At 49.9% G+C, this 18,022-nt stretch overlaps 1 protein-coding gene across 1 annotated transcript in view; it reads right to left on the bottom strand.

The window, feature by feature from the left end:
* ALDH8A1 (aldehyde dehydrogenase 8 family member A1) overlaps positions 1 to 5,600 on the bottom strand; it is a 172,301-nt gene extending 166,701 nt beyond the window's left edge. The window contains exon 1 of the mRNA XM_086927452.1: positions 5,267 to 5,600. Coding sequence (XP_086783578.1) covers positions 5,267 to 5,404 — 138 coding nt within the window. The 5' untranslated portion in view covers positions 5,405 to 5,600. The remainder of the gene's footprint in view (positions 1 to 5,266) is intronic.
* Between the last annotated feature and the right edge of the window lie 12,422 nt (positions 5,601 to 18,022).

Raw genomic sequence — 18,022 nt, 5'->3', positions numbered from 1 at the left:
TTTTCACCCGAACCTTGTTTCTTTCAAATGCCAACCCAGAGATTGTAATTCTAAATGTGCAACGTAACCATGATTGTACTTGGTAGAAACTTATGTTATTCACTATGTTTCGTAAACTTATGTAATAAGTGCAAGATTACTGAAGTGAACATTTTAAGGGGTCATGTTATTCATTTATTTAAATAATTTCTGGTGAAAGTACTTGCATTATCCATAACTGTGCTTGAACTAACTAAAGAAACTCTTCTATGTCTGTCGTTGTGCACCCCATCTAACCAGGGTAACCAAGGTAACGACAAACCAATCACAGTGATGTAACTGTGTATGTGCTGAAATGTATACATTTTGCAATGTTATTCATGCAGATGAAGTGAGCAAGGCGGAGGCTTCCGCCGAAACGCGTCGTAAGCAGCTTAATGGAATAAACTTAACTTGAGTAGAATTCACGGTGTCAGTGCCATCCTTGATCGTGAGGAAATGCGGCTTGGTAACCAATATATATAAAAAAAAATATATATATATATATATATATATATATATATATATATATATATTTTTTTTTTGTTTTTTGTTTAAAGGCTCTGCAGCAAAGAAAGCCCACGGCAGCAGAGAAGTCAGTAAAAACGTCATTTAATGCTTGAGGATGTCCCAGCTTCCGTCTTTCATTCTTGTCAGCCCGACGCGTTTCAGTGCTTCCTGCACTTTCCTCTGGGGCTTGATGACAGTGCGATCTGATTGGAAAAGGCTTGTACAATTAACCAGTCCCTATTTGCTTTAGTAGATCAGCTTGGGAGGCGCTTTGGTAGCACATGACTTAATTGATGTCTTCTGGGAATTGTAGTACATCTCGCCTTAATTTATTACCCGTAGTGGGTTCCACACTGGCATTAAAATATTTCAAGTTGTGGTGGTTTTGTAACACTCCACCACATTGTACAGGCATTCCAGTATGCCCCGGTCAACTCGAACATCCACATCAGTGTCGCGCTCTGCTGCGCCGTATAATGTCTGGGTTAGTTCCCTAACGACGGCCCCTTTCTCACTGAAACGCGTCGGGCTGACAAGAATGAAAGACGGAAGCTGGGACATCCTCAAGCATTAAATGAAGTTTTTACCGACTTCTCTGCTGCCGTGTGCTTTCTTTGCTGCAGAGCCTTTGAACAAAAACATTTAACACGACAGCTTCGTCGTGGAAGAGATGCACCACCTGGACACACAGGAAAGAGCCGTGGAGAAAGGGGCCGTCGTTAGGGAACTAACCCAGACATTATACGGCGCAGCAGAGCGCGACACTGATGTGGATGTTCGAGTTGACCGGGGCATACTGGAATCCCTGTACAATGTGGTGGAGTGTTACAAAACCACCACAACTTGAAATATTTTAATGCCAGTGTGGAACCCACTACGGGTAATAAATTAAGGCGAGATGTACTACAATTCCCAGAAGACATCAATTAAGTCACGTGCTACCAAAGCGCCTCCCAAGCTGATCTACTAAAGCAAGCAGGGACTGGTTAATTGTACAAGCCTTTTCCAATCAGATCGCACTGTCATCAAGCCCCAGAGGAAAGTGCAGGAAGCACTGAAACGCGTCGGGCTGACAAGAATGAAAGACGGAAGCTGGGACATCCTCAAGCATTAAATGAAGTTTTTACTGACTTCTCTGCTGCCGTGTGCTTTCTTTGCTGCAGAGCCTTTGAACAAAAAAAATATATATATATATACATACATACATATATTTCCACACAATCCACTCCAATTTTCGGCTAGAAGAATGACCAGCACACCGATATCATAGATGATAAATTTTAATCTAAGCCCCTACCCCAACAGACGCGTTTCGCCAGAAAGCTTCGTCAGTGTGGCATTGGGTTAGCCCACTTAGTGCACTGTCTCTTTTGCACTGTGAGTGATGACATTTAACCTCTTCGCCTGTACACAACTGCCTGGAAAAAAAAGTGCAACTCAGTACGAGGTTGGGGTGCCTGTCCTGCTGGGCCACTCCATGTTTGCCATTATGTTGATATACTGCCTACGTCTGTGTAAAAACAAGCTGTGCACACGTCGAAGCCAGACCTATTGGCTCTAACATGCTTGTTTTTGAGAGTGTGCACCTCTGACCTGTTCCATAAAGTGAGAAGAGGCACATGCGTGGTTTCTCGGCAGTAGTCTAGTAAAAAGCATATCTCCCTTCTGCACGGCTAATTGAACAATACTTTGAATCCAGAAAACCAATTCTTCAGGAAGATGTGGCAGCATAATGCAGGTATTGATTTGTGTTCTTGTTTTCTATATCCGAGTTGAATTATTGGTCATGCACAATATTATTCTGTATATAACCGAGCCAGAGCCCATCCCATATCCATGGGATACAAAGGCTGATGAGCAAACTAACAAAATGCCCAGCTCTCTATCACTGAGATGTGCAAAATATAATTCCAACATAATTCTGGTGTACATCGCAAAAAAGCAAATACCCAGGTGAAACTCAGGAGGTAAAACAAAGGCATGGTGGCAGGTAGTTACTGTGTTGGCAGCTTAATTAGTAAAATATGAAGTGCAGGTGCTAACATTTTTCTAGGAGGCCACACCCACTTCCCCGGCTCCACCCACTTCCTTCAGTGGCGCCACCCACTTCCATTGTTGGGTCTACCCCCATCCACAACTCTCAACACATCAGAGCCACCTTGTCACTTCTTGAGTTCCGCAAGAAGCAGAAGCCCTGGCTCTTCACATAAGCACCTAGAATACCTCAGTCACACCTACACAACTGCCCAAGCACCTGGATACCCTCTTGGATGAATAGTGCGCTATACTAATCAATATACCATAATATAAAATATGAGAAGCCTATAACAACTTAAAAGTGAACTTGAATTACAGAATGTGTGTATGTGTGCCTTAGCAGAGACGTCACCGTTCGGGTTGGACTGTTCCCATGAGGCACAGGGTCAAGGCTGATTTGCATATGGCCATGTCTGAACTGGGGTGTGTTCACTGCGAGAAGTGCTGTATTCTGGCGGGTAATGGCACGTAATGACTTCTATTATTGCGTGCTCTTAGCCCAGCTGCCATCCGTGCCAGCCTGAGTCAGCGAGTCCACAGCACCTACCCCTCCAAACTAAAACAATAGTTCGCTGCAACACAAATTAATTTCTGCAGGCAGGGAGAGGCCAAGCTGATTTAAAGGGCTCTCTCTGGCGCTGTTCTGTGCGCTCTTCAGCAGGGCAATTAATAATTCCTCTGGTGGACCACCTGTCGGGTGGATCGGTCGTGGGATTACAAGGCAGGGGAGAGGCTTTACAAATATCTCTTCCGGCCCCGTGTAGTAATACTGTGTGCCAATGTCGAAAATGACGTCTGACATAGTGCGCGTTCACAATTACTGCTACACTTATATATACAATTCTGCATACTGAATCGTCCTTAGGCAGTGCAGGAAAGGCAACATGAAACAGCCGCCTAGTGCGCCACCCCTATGTCTCATTACCCAATATTCCAGAACATTCCTCTCTTCCCCATACTCCCTTACACTTCTGTTCCCCTCCAGCGCTTCAAAGTAAACGTAAAATGTCATATTGTTATACGAACATCAAAATTTCCCAACATACCCCTTTCCTCTCTTCCCTTCTATCTCTCTGAATCTTCTCTCATGTGTTTTCAAGCAGCCTGAGGATGTCCCCTAAGCAGTGAGTAGGTCATACATACATACATACATCAAACTTTATTTCGGTTTTTATAAACCATAACAGTACATAATAAAAGTACATCACAATACAATTTTAAAATCAACGCCACAGCAAGTTAAAAAAAAAAGTTTTAATAACTAGGCCCTATATCATGGATGGGGGGTAGGTCAGGGTAAGGTAGTAGAGATCCCAGGTCATCGGGTGACCTGATTGGCGAATAAGAGCTTTTATGCGTATATTTACATTAGTCACCACTTGTCCCTCGAGTAGGTGCTGCAGAACAGTCCCCCTGTAGTCGTGCATAAGAGGGGTGAGCAGTGAAACCAGCTGTCGCTATGACCCCTGCCGTCTCTGCCAGGCCTCCATGGGGATTCAGAGCAGATTCTTTTTTTCCCTCGCTTACTGCACATGAATCTGGCAGGGAGTAGTTAAATGTCTCTGTATTGACATTTAGTAACAAAAAAAACGGCAATTGAAAGTAAATGCAAACGTTGATTTTTTTATCACTCACGTTCCCTAATTGAGATGCGAGTCGTCCAGGCTGCTCAATGAGTCCAGAGCGGGACTGTCCAGTGCCAGGCTGTCCTGCAACAACTGGTGCAACTCGGGTCACTCACTCCTTCCTCTGCGTCCCTCGGCTGCGCAAAGACTTGAATGTGGCAGGGTGCAGTAAGGGATAGCACACTGTAGCCAGGCTCGGGCCGGCGCGAGATGCAGCAGGAAGCTGCGAAAGCCATGAATGGTTTGCGGGCGTCAAATTTAGGAACAAGCCATCTCCCTCCCTAAACAAACTGAACTCCCCCTCAGATAGACAGGGTGTGACGACAGTCCACCATGGCGCCAGCAAGTACTAGAACAATACCTGAAGGGCCTGTGACGTAAGGGTGACAGCAAGAGCAGCGCCTCGGGGGAATTTTAGCAGTGTGTCATCGTGCGCAGATATATATGCGGTAGCCAGGCTGGGCAGGTTTGTTACATTGCTCTCTCAGCCGATCCAGAGCGGAGAACAGAAATCTTTAACTATGTATTACCTTACTGAGCCTAGCAAGCAGCTGTTGGCAGCAAGTCTCGGAGCAGTGTGCGGATGTCTGCGTCAGGCATGTGGTTGGCGGACCCCCACCCCACCCTGCTCCCCATGACGACAGTGTCCCAACCAAGATGGCTAAATGCTTATCAGCTCTTCGCCGCCACTGGGAAGACTTGTATGAAGTCAGTAAACAGGCAGCAGCTGATATCCTGTGTAGACCCGGCCCTGACCGATAAGTGCCGGTGCTAAGCACCGGCACAAATTAAGCACTAAGAGGTCTTAGCGATGCTATTTGCTAAGGGCAAATATGATCGTCTCGCGTTTTTGCCTTGTATTCCCATACCTGTAGTTTTGTTTTTCCATTGCGAGAGAACTAGAAGTAGCAAAGAACACCACATTCCTCAATGGGATGCTCACACCTGGCTCGTATGGAACAATTTAAAATCTGTTGAGTTAGGTAGTCATTCAAAGCAACGTCCTGCTTAAGTTATGAGCACATTTTCATCTCAAATGGACTGTAAAAAAAAAAAAAGCTTGATATCCCGCTTACCTCGGCACTGCCACTGTCTGGGACCCTGCAGTACACGTCACCCGTAGAGGGGTCAAAGGAGTCTATGTAGGAGTCACAGGGGACGAACCGGCCGCCAATGAAGTTCTGCAGCACTAGAAGGTTCTTTGGTTCCGCCATTGTAAGTGTAACCTAAGGGCTCCCTCACTTCTCCAAGCAGTCAGTCTCCAGCGCTGGACTTTGTTATTGCTGCCGAGCGAACACCCGTCCCGTCCGATGCCCCGCCCTCAGTCCACCCTTTGAAAAGTCACTCATTAACAAAATAAGTGGTGCACACGCTGTGGTGAGAGGTCCCAAATACTGACCCCAAAATCGCATTTCCCAAGAGGAATGAGAACATAAAAGTATGTCACCTTGTTTCTTATTGAATAACTGTTGAAATCAAGGCGGTATTAATAAAAGATACGCTGCGGCTGTTGCATTTGATCTGTTTCTTCACCAGCACTTTGAACAACACGTTTCGTTCCGTCCAGTCGCTCGGTCTAGAGGGGCTTTTGGGGTCTGAGCACCATTGCGGCTCTTTGATGCTGGTTAACCAGAGTAAAAGGGGGGGGGGGGGGGGGGGGGTATGTGGACATTGTGTTTAGTAATGGTGGTCAATGAGTGGTATTCGGCTATCCTGTCATGGGGTTGTCTGGTGGTTGTGTGTGTGATTAAGGACTTTGCCCTTTCTTTCATTCTGCCACAGAGCACGGGTTCTATTAATCACTCTAAGGTGACCGCTCACCTACGAGGCACTATATTATTTCTGATGCATTTATTTACACGCAGGGGTGATGAATGTTTAAATTAACGTATTCGGAGTGATTCTGATTACAGATGGACTGCCCAGGTGGTAATTCTCAAACAACTTCATGGAACAGTCGCGGTCTTGCCCACATTGTGGTGACAAAGGATGTGCCTACATTTTCTGGTGAGGTGCAAATGTTATCCTGATGTGGTTGTACTTTTCAGGTCGCAGTGCTTAGCCAACGATATGGATTTGGTACCCTGCTGCGTCTTGCATGGTGCATTGCATTGGAGCGTGGTTAACTTGCTCTGCTGGTGGAAGTATAAATCTATCTGGGATGGGGAGAACGTTGGGTCGGATATGTAGGTCGGTGAGCGAAAATGGATGCGCTGCTGATGAGGCCACAGTTTGCCAACTAAAATGGCGCTCGTGCTGTATTGTGCCCTTTCAGGGTGCCAAGGGCCCACTCTAATCTGCTCCAAGCTTAAGAATACTACTTGGCTAGTAAGTGCTGTTGAGTCGATTGACAGCCCATGACTCCATGAGGCATATCAGACATGAGTAGGATTGATGTGAGGCGGAGTGCTCAATGTGTTTGGTTGGTACTTGTTGGCCTTGGGTGTTAATGGAATGGCAGGCACATCTGACCAGGTGTGGATGTATGGGCGATGTTGTCTATAATGTATTGAGTGCTGGCGTGTTCTATGGTGGGGAGCAAACAGAGAAACCAGTATGGTCCAACAATAATCGATACGCAGATCACCAAGCAATCATTTAGTTAAGATATAATTATATAGATATAAAATAAGTTGATCTTATTTATGTATGCTCTTCTTTTTGCAAATTGTTTTATTCGTATTGAACCCTCAGTGTAAAGGGCTCTGATACCCTTCCCTGGGTCTGGTCCGCGCTATAGGAAATTCTATAAAAAAAAAAATCAATAAAAAAAATCTAATGAGTGGTTTAGTGTGTTTCCAGACCTCATACATCAGACCAGGGAAATGGAGGTGAGATTTTAGTGTCCCAAGGCATTCTTGGCCCAGAGTATCGGACCAGGTCTTTCTGGTGTGAACCCTCAATGTTCCAGTCACATAATAGGGTCACAGGCGGCAATGAGGCGGATGTTGGGCCTGGTATTAGGGTGCAGGGTCTCTTTGCGACGGCAAGTATATTAAATGGCTATTTTGTGAACCCTTAAGAGAATGGTGTGCACAAGGAGCTTGTGGGGGGAGGCTGTAGGAGCAATGAGGGGCAAGATACTGGCGGTGGTGAATTCCCCATACTTTTGAGTAGAACCTACAGATGCATTTGAAGCATATACAGTGAAAGGGCATTGAGACACCGGAATTAAGGAGTCACTAAGGCTAGCAGGGTGAAACCAGCCACAGGAATGGTGATGGGGATTGCAAGGCAATGCAGGGAACGAAAAAAAAACAGATCGTCGTCAATGAGGAAGTGACTGCAGATGCACAACACTGGAATCCATGAGTCTCGTGAGCTCAATATTTTGTTAAAGGTATAGACATGCTGTGCGCTCCACTGGAAGCAAGTACTGGGGCACTGCAGAAGGCGGTTCTGTACAAAGCATAGTATGAACAACAGAAGTAAGTGTCCGCGTTGGCGCAAACGCTCTCTTTTGCGATGTATGAGTGGTCCGTGTGTGCAACAGTTTTGCACAGATGAAGGCCCAATGCACCTTGCTATGTCTAATGCTGGACCTCACTGATAAGGCCCAAGGGATTGCCTGTGATGCCTTGCAGAGGGGAGTTGGACTAGCAGGTTAGGTTGGACAGTCCCCATTTGGGTACGCATATGTCTGGTCCCGGTGAAATAGAGCTAAATAAAAGTTATGAAATTAAAGTGCAATGGCCATGACCTGGATGCTGAAAGTGAGGTAGAGGAGATGAAAGGGGTCTGAAGCTTAGGAAGCAGTAAGTGGACTCCTGAGGAAAGAGGTCTGTGTTCTCCATCAGTACTGGAGGGGACAATGAGGTGACCAAATGAGCAAGTGAAGGGTCTCAACAAGCAGGGGCCGTACCAGCCCCATCAGTAGATCAAAGACCCAAAATTCACTGCTGGCTGTCAATACTGTTCCCACCAATGCTTCAAAAACTAGGCAGAATAGAAAGACTGCAACAATCATCATCCACCTGGGGCCGTTTTATATAAGGTGCCGGGGGGGGCACCACAGGCGTTTGTGCACGTTTTGCGTGGCCCCTGGGCACTTTGGTATTATAGAAGAGGCCCATGAAATAATACCAAATAGCGCTGGCACTCAATGCGCCAGCGCTATCAACAGGAGAAGTGGAGAAGTGTGGCTCACTGGTTAGAGCAGGCAGACCCTGAAGCAGAGGTCAGACCCGGGACCAGGGTTCAATTCCCGACGCGGCAGGGTCTTGAGCTCAAATGTCCATGGACTCGATAATTCTCGCTTCGGTGCCTGACCTAATCATGGGTTCACACTCTGCAACTCTGGGCATTAAGCTTGCTTAATCTCCACAATGGTCCCCCCGCGGCGGGATGCCTGGCTTTCACCTTGGGGATGCCCTTTAGGGGCTATCTCACAGGGAAAAGCCAGGACGGGTTCCCAAGGCAAGCACGAAGATACCCCTTCGGGGGTCGATTCCGGCGCTATATAAGAAACATAATAATAATAACAGAGGGTGTTCCCTCATTTGTATAGGGGCGTGCCCTATGCAAATGAGGGAATTCCTTTGACTCTACACCCGTGCCATATTACAGACACGGGCGCAGAGTCAAAGAAGCCCTCAGAAGGCGCACTGACTGTCTCCGCCTGCAAGGGGATCTCTAATACCCTTTGAAAGTGCAGGTGGATGCCACCTGCACTGTGAAAACACGGCGCAAGTGCCCCGAGTTTTCACATGAATGCACTGTCCCCCAAGGCAGCGCAAGTTCGCGGCTGCCCCCAGGGCGGCGCATTCACCATAATAGGGTGCATTGATATGGTTTGCGCCCGGCGCATCTTTTCAAAGGTACGCTGGGCGCAAACAATGCCAATGCATAATACAGCCCATTGTCACAATTTCTCAAACCTGATGGTGGTGCTCAACAGCCACCAACATCCTCGCCCCATGCTAAAGTGGAAATTGTCTCAATAAAATGAGCAGTACCATGTTCTGCCTAGTACAGGCTAGCAGACGAGAAGGGCATGAACGTCAATTCACCAGAATGCCAAGAGCAGCAGAAGAGACATCACACGCCTTTTGACCATTACTTATACACACTTATATATATATACATATATATATACACACACACACACACACACACACACACACACACACACACACACACACATGCATACAACATACATACAACATACATTTAAAAGCATTTTTTTACTTACCTCAGTAGCCAGGGAGAGTCATATTCCAACGAATTGTTCTCCATTCTTTATTACACGAATAGTGAATAATGTAATAGAACATTATTCACTATTAGTGTAATAACAAATTGCCAGAAATCAAGGAAGCCGGAGCACCAAACAATATCCATAATGTTTATGTTTATGTTTATGTTTAACCAATTTGTAAAGCGCACTTTGACCAAGGTTTCATGGCGCTGTTGACACTGTGCTGAGTAGCCTGATCTGAAATGGTAGCAGTGGGAGAAGAATTACTCATGTGCCTGTCTAAACAGCCATGTCTTAAGCTGCTTTCTGAATTGGAGCAGATGGGGACAGGACCGGATCTCCAATGGGAGTGAGTTCCAAAGTTGTGGCGCCAGGTAGCCAAAACGGCTTCCACCATGCCGTTTGCGTTTAAACTTTGTGCTGACCCGCAAGTTTTGATGTTTAGAGCGGAGGCCACGGGAAGGGATATATCTCACGATTAAACTGTTAATGAACATAGGACTGTGACAGTTTAGGGACTTGTATGTGAGACAGGCGGTTTTGAAGGTGGCACGTGGTGGTAATGACGAGTTGCCCTGGTCTTCCTGATACTGATTTTGCCACCTCTGAGGTCAGGGGCCTCAAAGTCAGTGCTAGGGGTCGCAACTGCAAGCTCTGGCGACCCCTAAATAACGTCCATCAAAAAGGGCAACACTGCAGGATAGTGAAACGAAAACCCAACCCAGAGCCCACCAGAACATCTCCTTCGACCACTTAAACCCACTACACAGGGACACCCCAAGTGTTTAGTTATAGCTAGGTCAGAGTTTCCATTGTAAATGCATTTTTTGATTTCTCAATAACTATGATGTTCTATAAATCTGGACAAAACTTTCTCATAAAAATGTTAAGCAGGCATTAGTTTGGCAATTTAGGTTTAGTGCAGATTATTAAAGCTGGTGCCAAAAAAAGGGACGGGGGCTCAAAAGTGACACTTCACCTTTAAAATCCTATAGGATTCTTTGCTTTCCATCTGACAGGGGCAATACATGGGAGACCACAATAATCATTGAGTTCTAACCATAACTGGACTTCATCTGTATTTTTTTTTTTAAATGAGTGAGCTTTTTTTCCTTTTTTTTTTTTTACATTTTAAGGTATTTTAACCAAAGTTAACCGCTATTGTACTTTAACGTTCTTTTTTTTGCAGGGAATTTACTAGATTTTATGACAGTATACTACATCCAATAAGGTGCAAGGCCTGCGACCAACTTGCAACAGTTGCCTAACCCCTGCTATGCACAAACTTGACCTGCATGCAGCAGGATGGCTGCTAGGCTTAGTCTTTGCCCAACAGTTGCGGCCCGTCTGCTGCCAAAGTGGTGGGCTGGCCAGAGTAAGGAGGTGAAAAGTGGGGGTTTCGGGGTACAAAAAAATAAAAGACAAAAAAATTTAAATAACTTACCTTCAACGCTGCCATTGCTGCCCGTCGCATTGCGCTCTTCCTTCTTCTGGGCACAGGCTCCCAGACTGCACTGCGGCCAATCCTGCTGCTGCATTACAGCTGAATCAGGATTGGCCATGAGCACTGGCACCTTGTGCTCGGCAGACTGGGAGCCTGAGCCTGCTGTCACCACCCACAGCAACGCAGATGGGGCTGGAGAGAGCTTCACTGCACATGATGGTTTGGCTGGTCTGAGACGGCCAGCCAAACCATCATGCACTGTGGACTGTAACAGTGCACTACCACTCCCCCACCAGCAGTGTCATTCCCCTGGACCCACCCCAAAGACTCGTCAGAATCCTGAGGCCAGGTCCTGGGGGATTAAAATTAAACAATAATAAAACAGGTTTAAAACCTGGTTTATTATAGTTTTATTTGAAGGCGGTAGCGCTCCTCCGCCCTAATGAAGGGGCTGCAGCTGATGGCCACACCCCTTAAACCAGCCTGCCTCTGGCTAGGATTGGGGTTGATCAGAGCTTCTGGATGTGGGGGCGTGGCTAGGGCGCCGATGGTGGAGGTCGCCTGAGCGCTCGGCTCCACGATCGAGCCGCCATTAATCCTGTTTCCCGGGCGCCAAGGGCTCCCCAACCCACTGATTGTTGAGTGAGGAGGGAAGCTGAGCCGGGGAGCGACATCGGAGAGTCGCGGCGAGGCACGGCCGAGAAGAACGAGGACCGACCGAGTGCCTACGGACCGGACGGCGCCGAGCTCAAAATGGCGCCCGTCCCATCTTGGTGCTCCTGAGATGGCCGGCGGCCCTGGGAGGCCGAAGATACCGGCAAGGCCTTCCTTCCCTTTCCCCTTTGTGGTGGAACGACGCAAGTGCCAGCTGCCTGAGCGGTCGACGGTGCTCGTGAACTCTTCGAGCGGTGCCCGTTGAGGACGCTGCTCAGTTGGACCCCTGGAACGCTGCGGGGCGTAGAGTTGAGGAGAGTGCGGGGAGCTGACCAGAATCCCATCGGACTCTTGGCGCTACTGGCCCTCGCTGCTCTGGGCCTCGGACATGCTGACCAGCGAGCCCATCCTGACCACGCTGTGAGAATACCGAGCCCAGAGCAGAGGGTTGGACGCCGAATGCGGCTGTGAGGGCGGTCGGCCTAGCCTTCGGGCCTACGCGGCCCAACGAAGGGGACGGAAGAGGCCTGCAGTTTGAGTCAGTGGCTGAGGTGGCTAGAGGGGGTTGCGGCCTCCGGCGGAGTACCGTATATTGGTGGTGGCTCTTCTCCCCTCTTCCCCGCCTTTTTCTCCGAGGGAAACTGCTGCCGTCCTACGCTTGGGCCCCTGATACCGCAATCCAACAAAGAGACGACTCGAGTGGGCCCACGCCACGTGGTGATCGCAGCGGACGCTATTGCTGTCTGATCCGGCAACCCTGGCGGCTCCACTGCAGGCCTGGCGACAAGCAGTAGTGGACTCTAGGCACAACTACGAGCGGAGCGACTCCAGTGGGCGCGTCCCTGGCTCGACGTCCCCGGATCACGGGCGAGGAGGCCTAGCGGTTGAGACCCTTCCCGTCGCCACACCAGGAGCTGGCTGAATAGAGATCGCAGAGAAGACTCGCTGGGCCGCGCTGACCCACGAGCTGAGGTGGGGCTGGCTGCGGCTTGGTCGACGTTCCTCAACTGGGCGTTTGCCCGGTCCACCGCCGGAGACCAGGGCCACCATGGGGAAGCCGAAAGGAGCCAAGAGCAATGCGCAGGCTACCTCGGACGCAGAGGCGCCGGACAAAGGAGACCAGCTGGAGCCGAAGACGTTGCGGGACCCGCACCTCCAGCACCAACTGGACAAGATCCTGGCGGCGATCACCGATACGAGATCGGCACTCCAACAGGACATTGCCCAGGACGCGACAAGCCTAGGATTGCTCAGAGCTGACCATGGTAAGCTCTCGGACAGAGTTAAGGAGGTGGAGAGCTCGGTTAGCACCCTGAAGCCGGCGCAAAAAACACTGGCTGCCACCATGAAGGACGCCCTGATTCGGATCGATGCATTAGAGAGGAGGGCAGAGGACGCGGAAGGACGCAATAGAAGGAACAACATCCGCATAGTGGGGCTACCGGAAAACATTGAAGGTGGGGACATGGTGGCCTATCTGGAGAAATGGCTCCGGGCGGTGGTGGCGACCGAGGGGCTCTCCTCGTTTTATACCCTGGAACGAGCGCATAGGGTTCCATCCAGACCACCGCAGCTAGGCCGGCCTCCACGTCCGGTGGTGGCACGGCTGCTGCACTTCCGAGACAGAGACCTACTTCTTAATAATGCTAGGGTGAATGGACCCTTCCAAGTAGAGAACAGTAGAGTTAATATCTTCCCGGACTATACCTACGAGACCCAGCGCAAGAGAGCCTCTTTCCAAGCCATTAAGCGAGAACTGAGGAGCGAGAGTATACAGTACTCATTGCTATTTCCAGCGCGGCTCCGAATCATTCTGGATGGCACAACTACGTTTTTTGATACCCCTGATGACACGTGCAGCTGGCTGGAACTATATAGAGCTGGCAAGGTTGGCCCTGGGTCTCCTTTCCCAATGATCCCGGAGGTCATACCATGGTGGAGGTCTAAAAGGATCCGCAATGGCCGGGGCAGGCTTGGTCGACCCTCGACTCTGGAGACAACGGCGGAACGGCGAGGAGTATTGGAGATGGTGTCCAGTATGTCGGGGTCTCAAGGTGGGCCCATAATCGAAGACACGGAGCCTGGCGGTGGGGAAGACCGCACGGACACAGAAGACTCTGAAACTGACAGTGTACCCCTGCCTATGATCACCCCAGAGACGGCAGAGGGACTGCTGGATGGACAAGGGTGATTCCGGGTGAGCCGATTCCAACAAAGGAGTGGGTGGTGGGAGTGGGGGTGAGCCCTCGCGGGGAATGTTCGCTAATGTGATGATGGAAGGGTTGGGGATAAGACCTATGCTTGCCCTAGATTATTATGGCTCGATCGCACTTAGGTAGCTCGGGTGTAGGGAGGCTTCCTGCCGGTGCACGACCCCACATATTGCCCTTAAGGCAAGCCTGCAGTGGCTACCGTCAGGATAATCTACGTTTTCTGGGGACATTTTGGAACTAGATTGCGATCTTTGGGACCTGTTCTGGGGAGGGTGGGGGGGAGGAATGGGTTGGGGTTGATATGTTGTTGTTGGTGGGCGGGTACGCCATCGGTGCAAAGCAACTACTGTGTTTGACCTCTACGGAGCACGAATGGAGGAGAAGTAGCAGGACACTATGGGACAATGCCTGAACTTTCCACTCTGAAATGTATTACCTGGAACGTGCGCGGGCTGCATACCATGTCAAGACGTCATAAAATACATGCTTATTTAGTACGTAGGGGAGTGCAGATTGCGCTACTGCAGGAGACGCACCTCACAAAAGCAGAGGGACTAGCCTTACAGCGCAGATGGAGGGGACAACTATACAACACCAAATACTCAGCCTATGCTAGAGGCGCGTTAATTTGGAGAAGGGCGGGGGTCCTTCTCCAGGTGACGAAACATACAGTAGATCCGGAAGGGAGGTTTGTGGCCATAGCGGGTAAACTGGGGGGTAAAGACAAACATCTGCAGCATTTATGCGCCTAACGTGGACCAACTAGCCTTCTTCGCAGCACTGTCGGGTTCCTTGGCCCACTATCTGGTAGGGCCACTCCTGATCGGAGGGGATTTCAACTCGGTGGTGGACATAGACCTCGATAGATCACACACACCCCCGGCGGACTCACCAACATGCAGAGTAGCCAAGGGTAGACTGGAGTGGCAGACTAAGAGGGGACTGACGGACATCTGGCGAGCCCAACACCCGTATACCCGGGACTACTCTAATTTCTCAGGCATGCACGAACTACATGTGAGACTGGATGGGTTCTTGGGCTCGGCGGAATTGGTATCCTCGGCCGTGAGATCCGAATTCCTGGGGGAGGACAATTTCCGACCACAACCCTCTACTGGCCGACTTCAGGTGGTTTCCGGGCACCTCCTGTGTTCCAACCTGGAGATTGCGGCCGAAATGCTGGAGGATTTACTGTTCCGGAGCAAACTGGAAGACATGATCACTGACTACTTCGCGGAGAATGAGGGCAAGACTGGGGAGAGGGACACAGAATGGGACGCCTTTAAGGTAGTGGTGAGAGGCTACTGCATAGCTAAGAAAGTGGGGATGCGAAAGGTCCTTTTGGAGGACCTCGGAAAGGCGGATCGAAAACTCCGTGAATTGGAGCTCTTGCGACCCGGCCGCCCGGGGCTACAACAGGAGACCGCAGCGGCGAAAGAAGCTGTAGCCGTTGAAGTGGAACAACTGCGTAGTTTCGACTATAAGGCTTTCTTGACCAGATTGCTAGTGGAGGGTGACAAATCGGGGGCGCTCCTGGCTTGGTTAGCTAATCCCACAAGGCGAAGCTCTCCCACGGTCTCTATGCGTGACGCTGAGGGCTTGGAGGTCTACACCCAGCCCAAAATCCTCAGTTTCATGAACTACTACGAGGACCTGTATCAAAGTAGGATGATAGCGGACACTGCTCCCTTTGATAATTTTTTACGGGATTTGCCCATCCCTACACTGGAACCCGAACAGGAGAAGGACTTGGGGAAAGATATAGAAATAGGGGAGATCCGCAGTGCCATAAAACGTATGGCACGCAACAAAACTCCAGGATTAGACGGGCTTCCAGTGGAGTTCTATGCCACTTATGTCGACCTGTTGGCCCCGCGGCTGTTGGTAGTATACAAGGAGGCGAAACGCCTGGGGCGCCTCCCGGGCTCGATGCATGAGGCCTTGGTAGTCCCCCTACTTAAGCCCGACAAGGAGAGCGGCGATCCGGCGTCCTATAGACCGTTATCGATGCTCACGGTATATTACAAAATATTGAGCAGCATCCTAGCATCTAGACTACTGGGATACATGGGCTCTCTAGTACATAAAGACCAAGCAGGGTTCATTCCCAAACGAAACACCACTATGAACATACGCAGGTGGTCCGCCTGTTGGAGGAGGGCCACGAGGAGGCCCCCCAACCCATGATACTATTGATTGACCTGGAGAAGGCTTTTGATAGTCTAGAGTGGGAGTACCTCCATAGGGTGCTCAGTTGCTACAGGGTAGGAGAAGGATTCTTGCGGTGGACAAAAGTGCTCTATGCTTCTGCAATGGCGAGGGTAAGGTCGGGAACGCTAATCTCCCAGCAATATCCAGTGGAACAAGGTACGAGACAGGGCTGCTCTCTGTCCCCGCTGCTTTTTGCACTGGCGGTGGAGCCCTTGGCACTATCGATTCGCACCGGGGCCCACTACAGAGGACTAAGGACCTTATCGGGGCAACAGTTTATTTCCCTTTACGCTGATGACCTGTTGCTTTTCCTGGAGGATGCCGAGGGGGCCTTAGCTGGTGCCGATGCAGTGCTCAATTCCTTTGGTGAGATATCGGGCCTCAGGGTAAACTGGTCGAAAACTTGTCTATTCCATTCTATTCTATTTGAGAACCTCAAACCCACACACGCCCAGAGCAATTAGAGGGGCACCCAGTTGCCTGAAATACTTGGGGGTTTACATTTACCCCTGCCCTGCTGACGTATTGGAGGGCAATATATCCCGTAGCATTAGGGCACTGAGGGGTAGCATGTCCTTCTGGGCCACTCTGCCGCTGTCAGTAGCAGGACGGATAGCGCTATTAAAGATGGTGGCACTTCCCCGGCTACTCTATTATTTCAGGAAGCTACCGATTTGGATCCAACCTGCTGTGTTCCGGAACTTGAGATCGCTGATTGTGGCTTACCTCTGGGGACCGGGCAGCCGCAGAGTAGCGCTTACGACTCTGATGAGACCTAAGGCGGAGGGGGTGCTGGCTGTCCCTGATTTTGAAACGTACTACTTGGCAGCCCAGCTACAGGTCTACACTCAAGAGGTGGCACGGGAGTTCCGGGGTCCAGAAGTGGAGCGTGGGCTGGGGATACCCAGGCACGTTCTCTCTTACATTGCAATGCAGCAGAGGCTTGCCCTACGGGACCTCACGCAGGAGGAACGCACTATTAGATCGTGCTGGAACCGCATGCAGCGAAAGACAGGAAAGAACCACCCCTACGCCCCCCGAAATACCACTGGGAATGCTTACAGCGTTGCCACATGGTGGGGATTGGTCGCAATTACAAACTTGGGAGGACACGGGCATACAAGTAATAGGTGACCTGTACGAGGACGGAGAGCTGTTGTCCTTTCAAGCAATCTTGGACCGCTTCGATGTACCCGGGGCGATTTCCTGTTACACGCGGCGGTCACAAGGGCACTTCAAGCACACTGGCAGAGCGGTCTCGAAGAACCGCAGACGTCCATGGCATGTCAATATGTCATGATGGCAGCGGGGACGGTTAAGGCGGTGACGTGTTTATACTCCAGGATGGTTAATGAGAGACTGCCTCCGCTAGAGGCACTCAAAGCCAAATGGGAGGCAGATATAGGGAGAGACATCCCGGAGACCACATGGGACCAGCTGTTGCGCCGAGCTTGGAAGAGCACGCGCAACGCGCGTTTCCAATTGGTCCAATTTTATATACTTTATCGAGCATATCTGACCCCGGAGAAGATACAAAAATACTTTGCCTCTGACACTACGGCCTGCCCTAGATGCCAGGCGAACGGAGCAGACCTAGGCCATATGCTATGGACCTGCCCCGCTCTGACTTCCAACTGGAAAATGATAGGGGATACCCTTAATAGGGTGACAGAGCGAACCCTTCAATATGACATGGCAGTGGGGATCCTTCATTGGTTCCCGCATACCCCCAAAACGAAAATCACCAGCAAATTCATTGACATGGAATTGCTTCTAGCGAAACGGGAAATCACGCGACACTGGAAGGCACGAGTTGGTCCAACGGGCACTAAATGGCGCAGCGAGTTTCTTAAATTGGCTGAGGGTGAGAGTCCCTTGAGATATCAGCTAGCGAGGCATCAACAGAATGAGAGGGCACTAGAATCTGCGCAAGCATGGGAGGCTATGGTGCAGGCTTTACGCGACCACGATACACATAGTGACACAGACTGTGACGACAAAGAGCAGCCTACGTCCCTGTAGCACCACAGGTATAATACATATTGCCCAGACTGCTGGGGAAAGTCTCCTACCGTATGCCTTCTGATATTCTAACAATGCACCATTGGCGTGG

The sequence above is a fragment of the Lissotriton vulgaris genome, chromosome 6 (genome assembly GCF_964263255.1).
Source record: "Lissotriton vulgaris chromosome 6, aLisVul1.2, whole genome shotgun sequence".
Lineage (NCBI taxonomy): Eukaryota > Metazoa > Chordata > Amphibia > Caudata > Salamandridae > Lissotriton > Lissotriton vulgaris.
The sequence above is the reverse complement of the archived record's forward strand: the minus strand, read 5'-3'. Positions and strand labels throughout refer to the sequence as shown.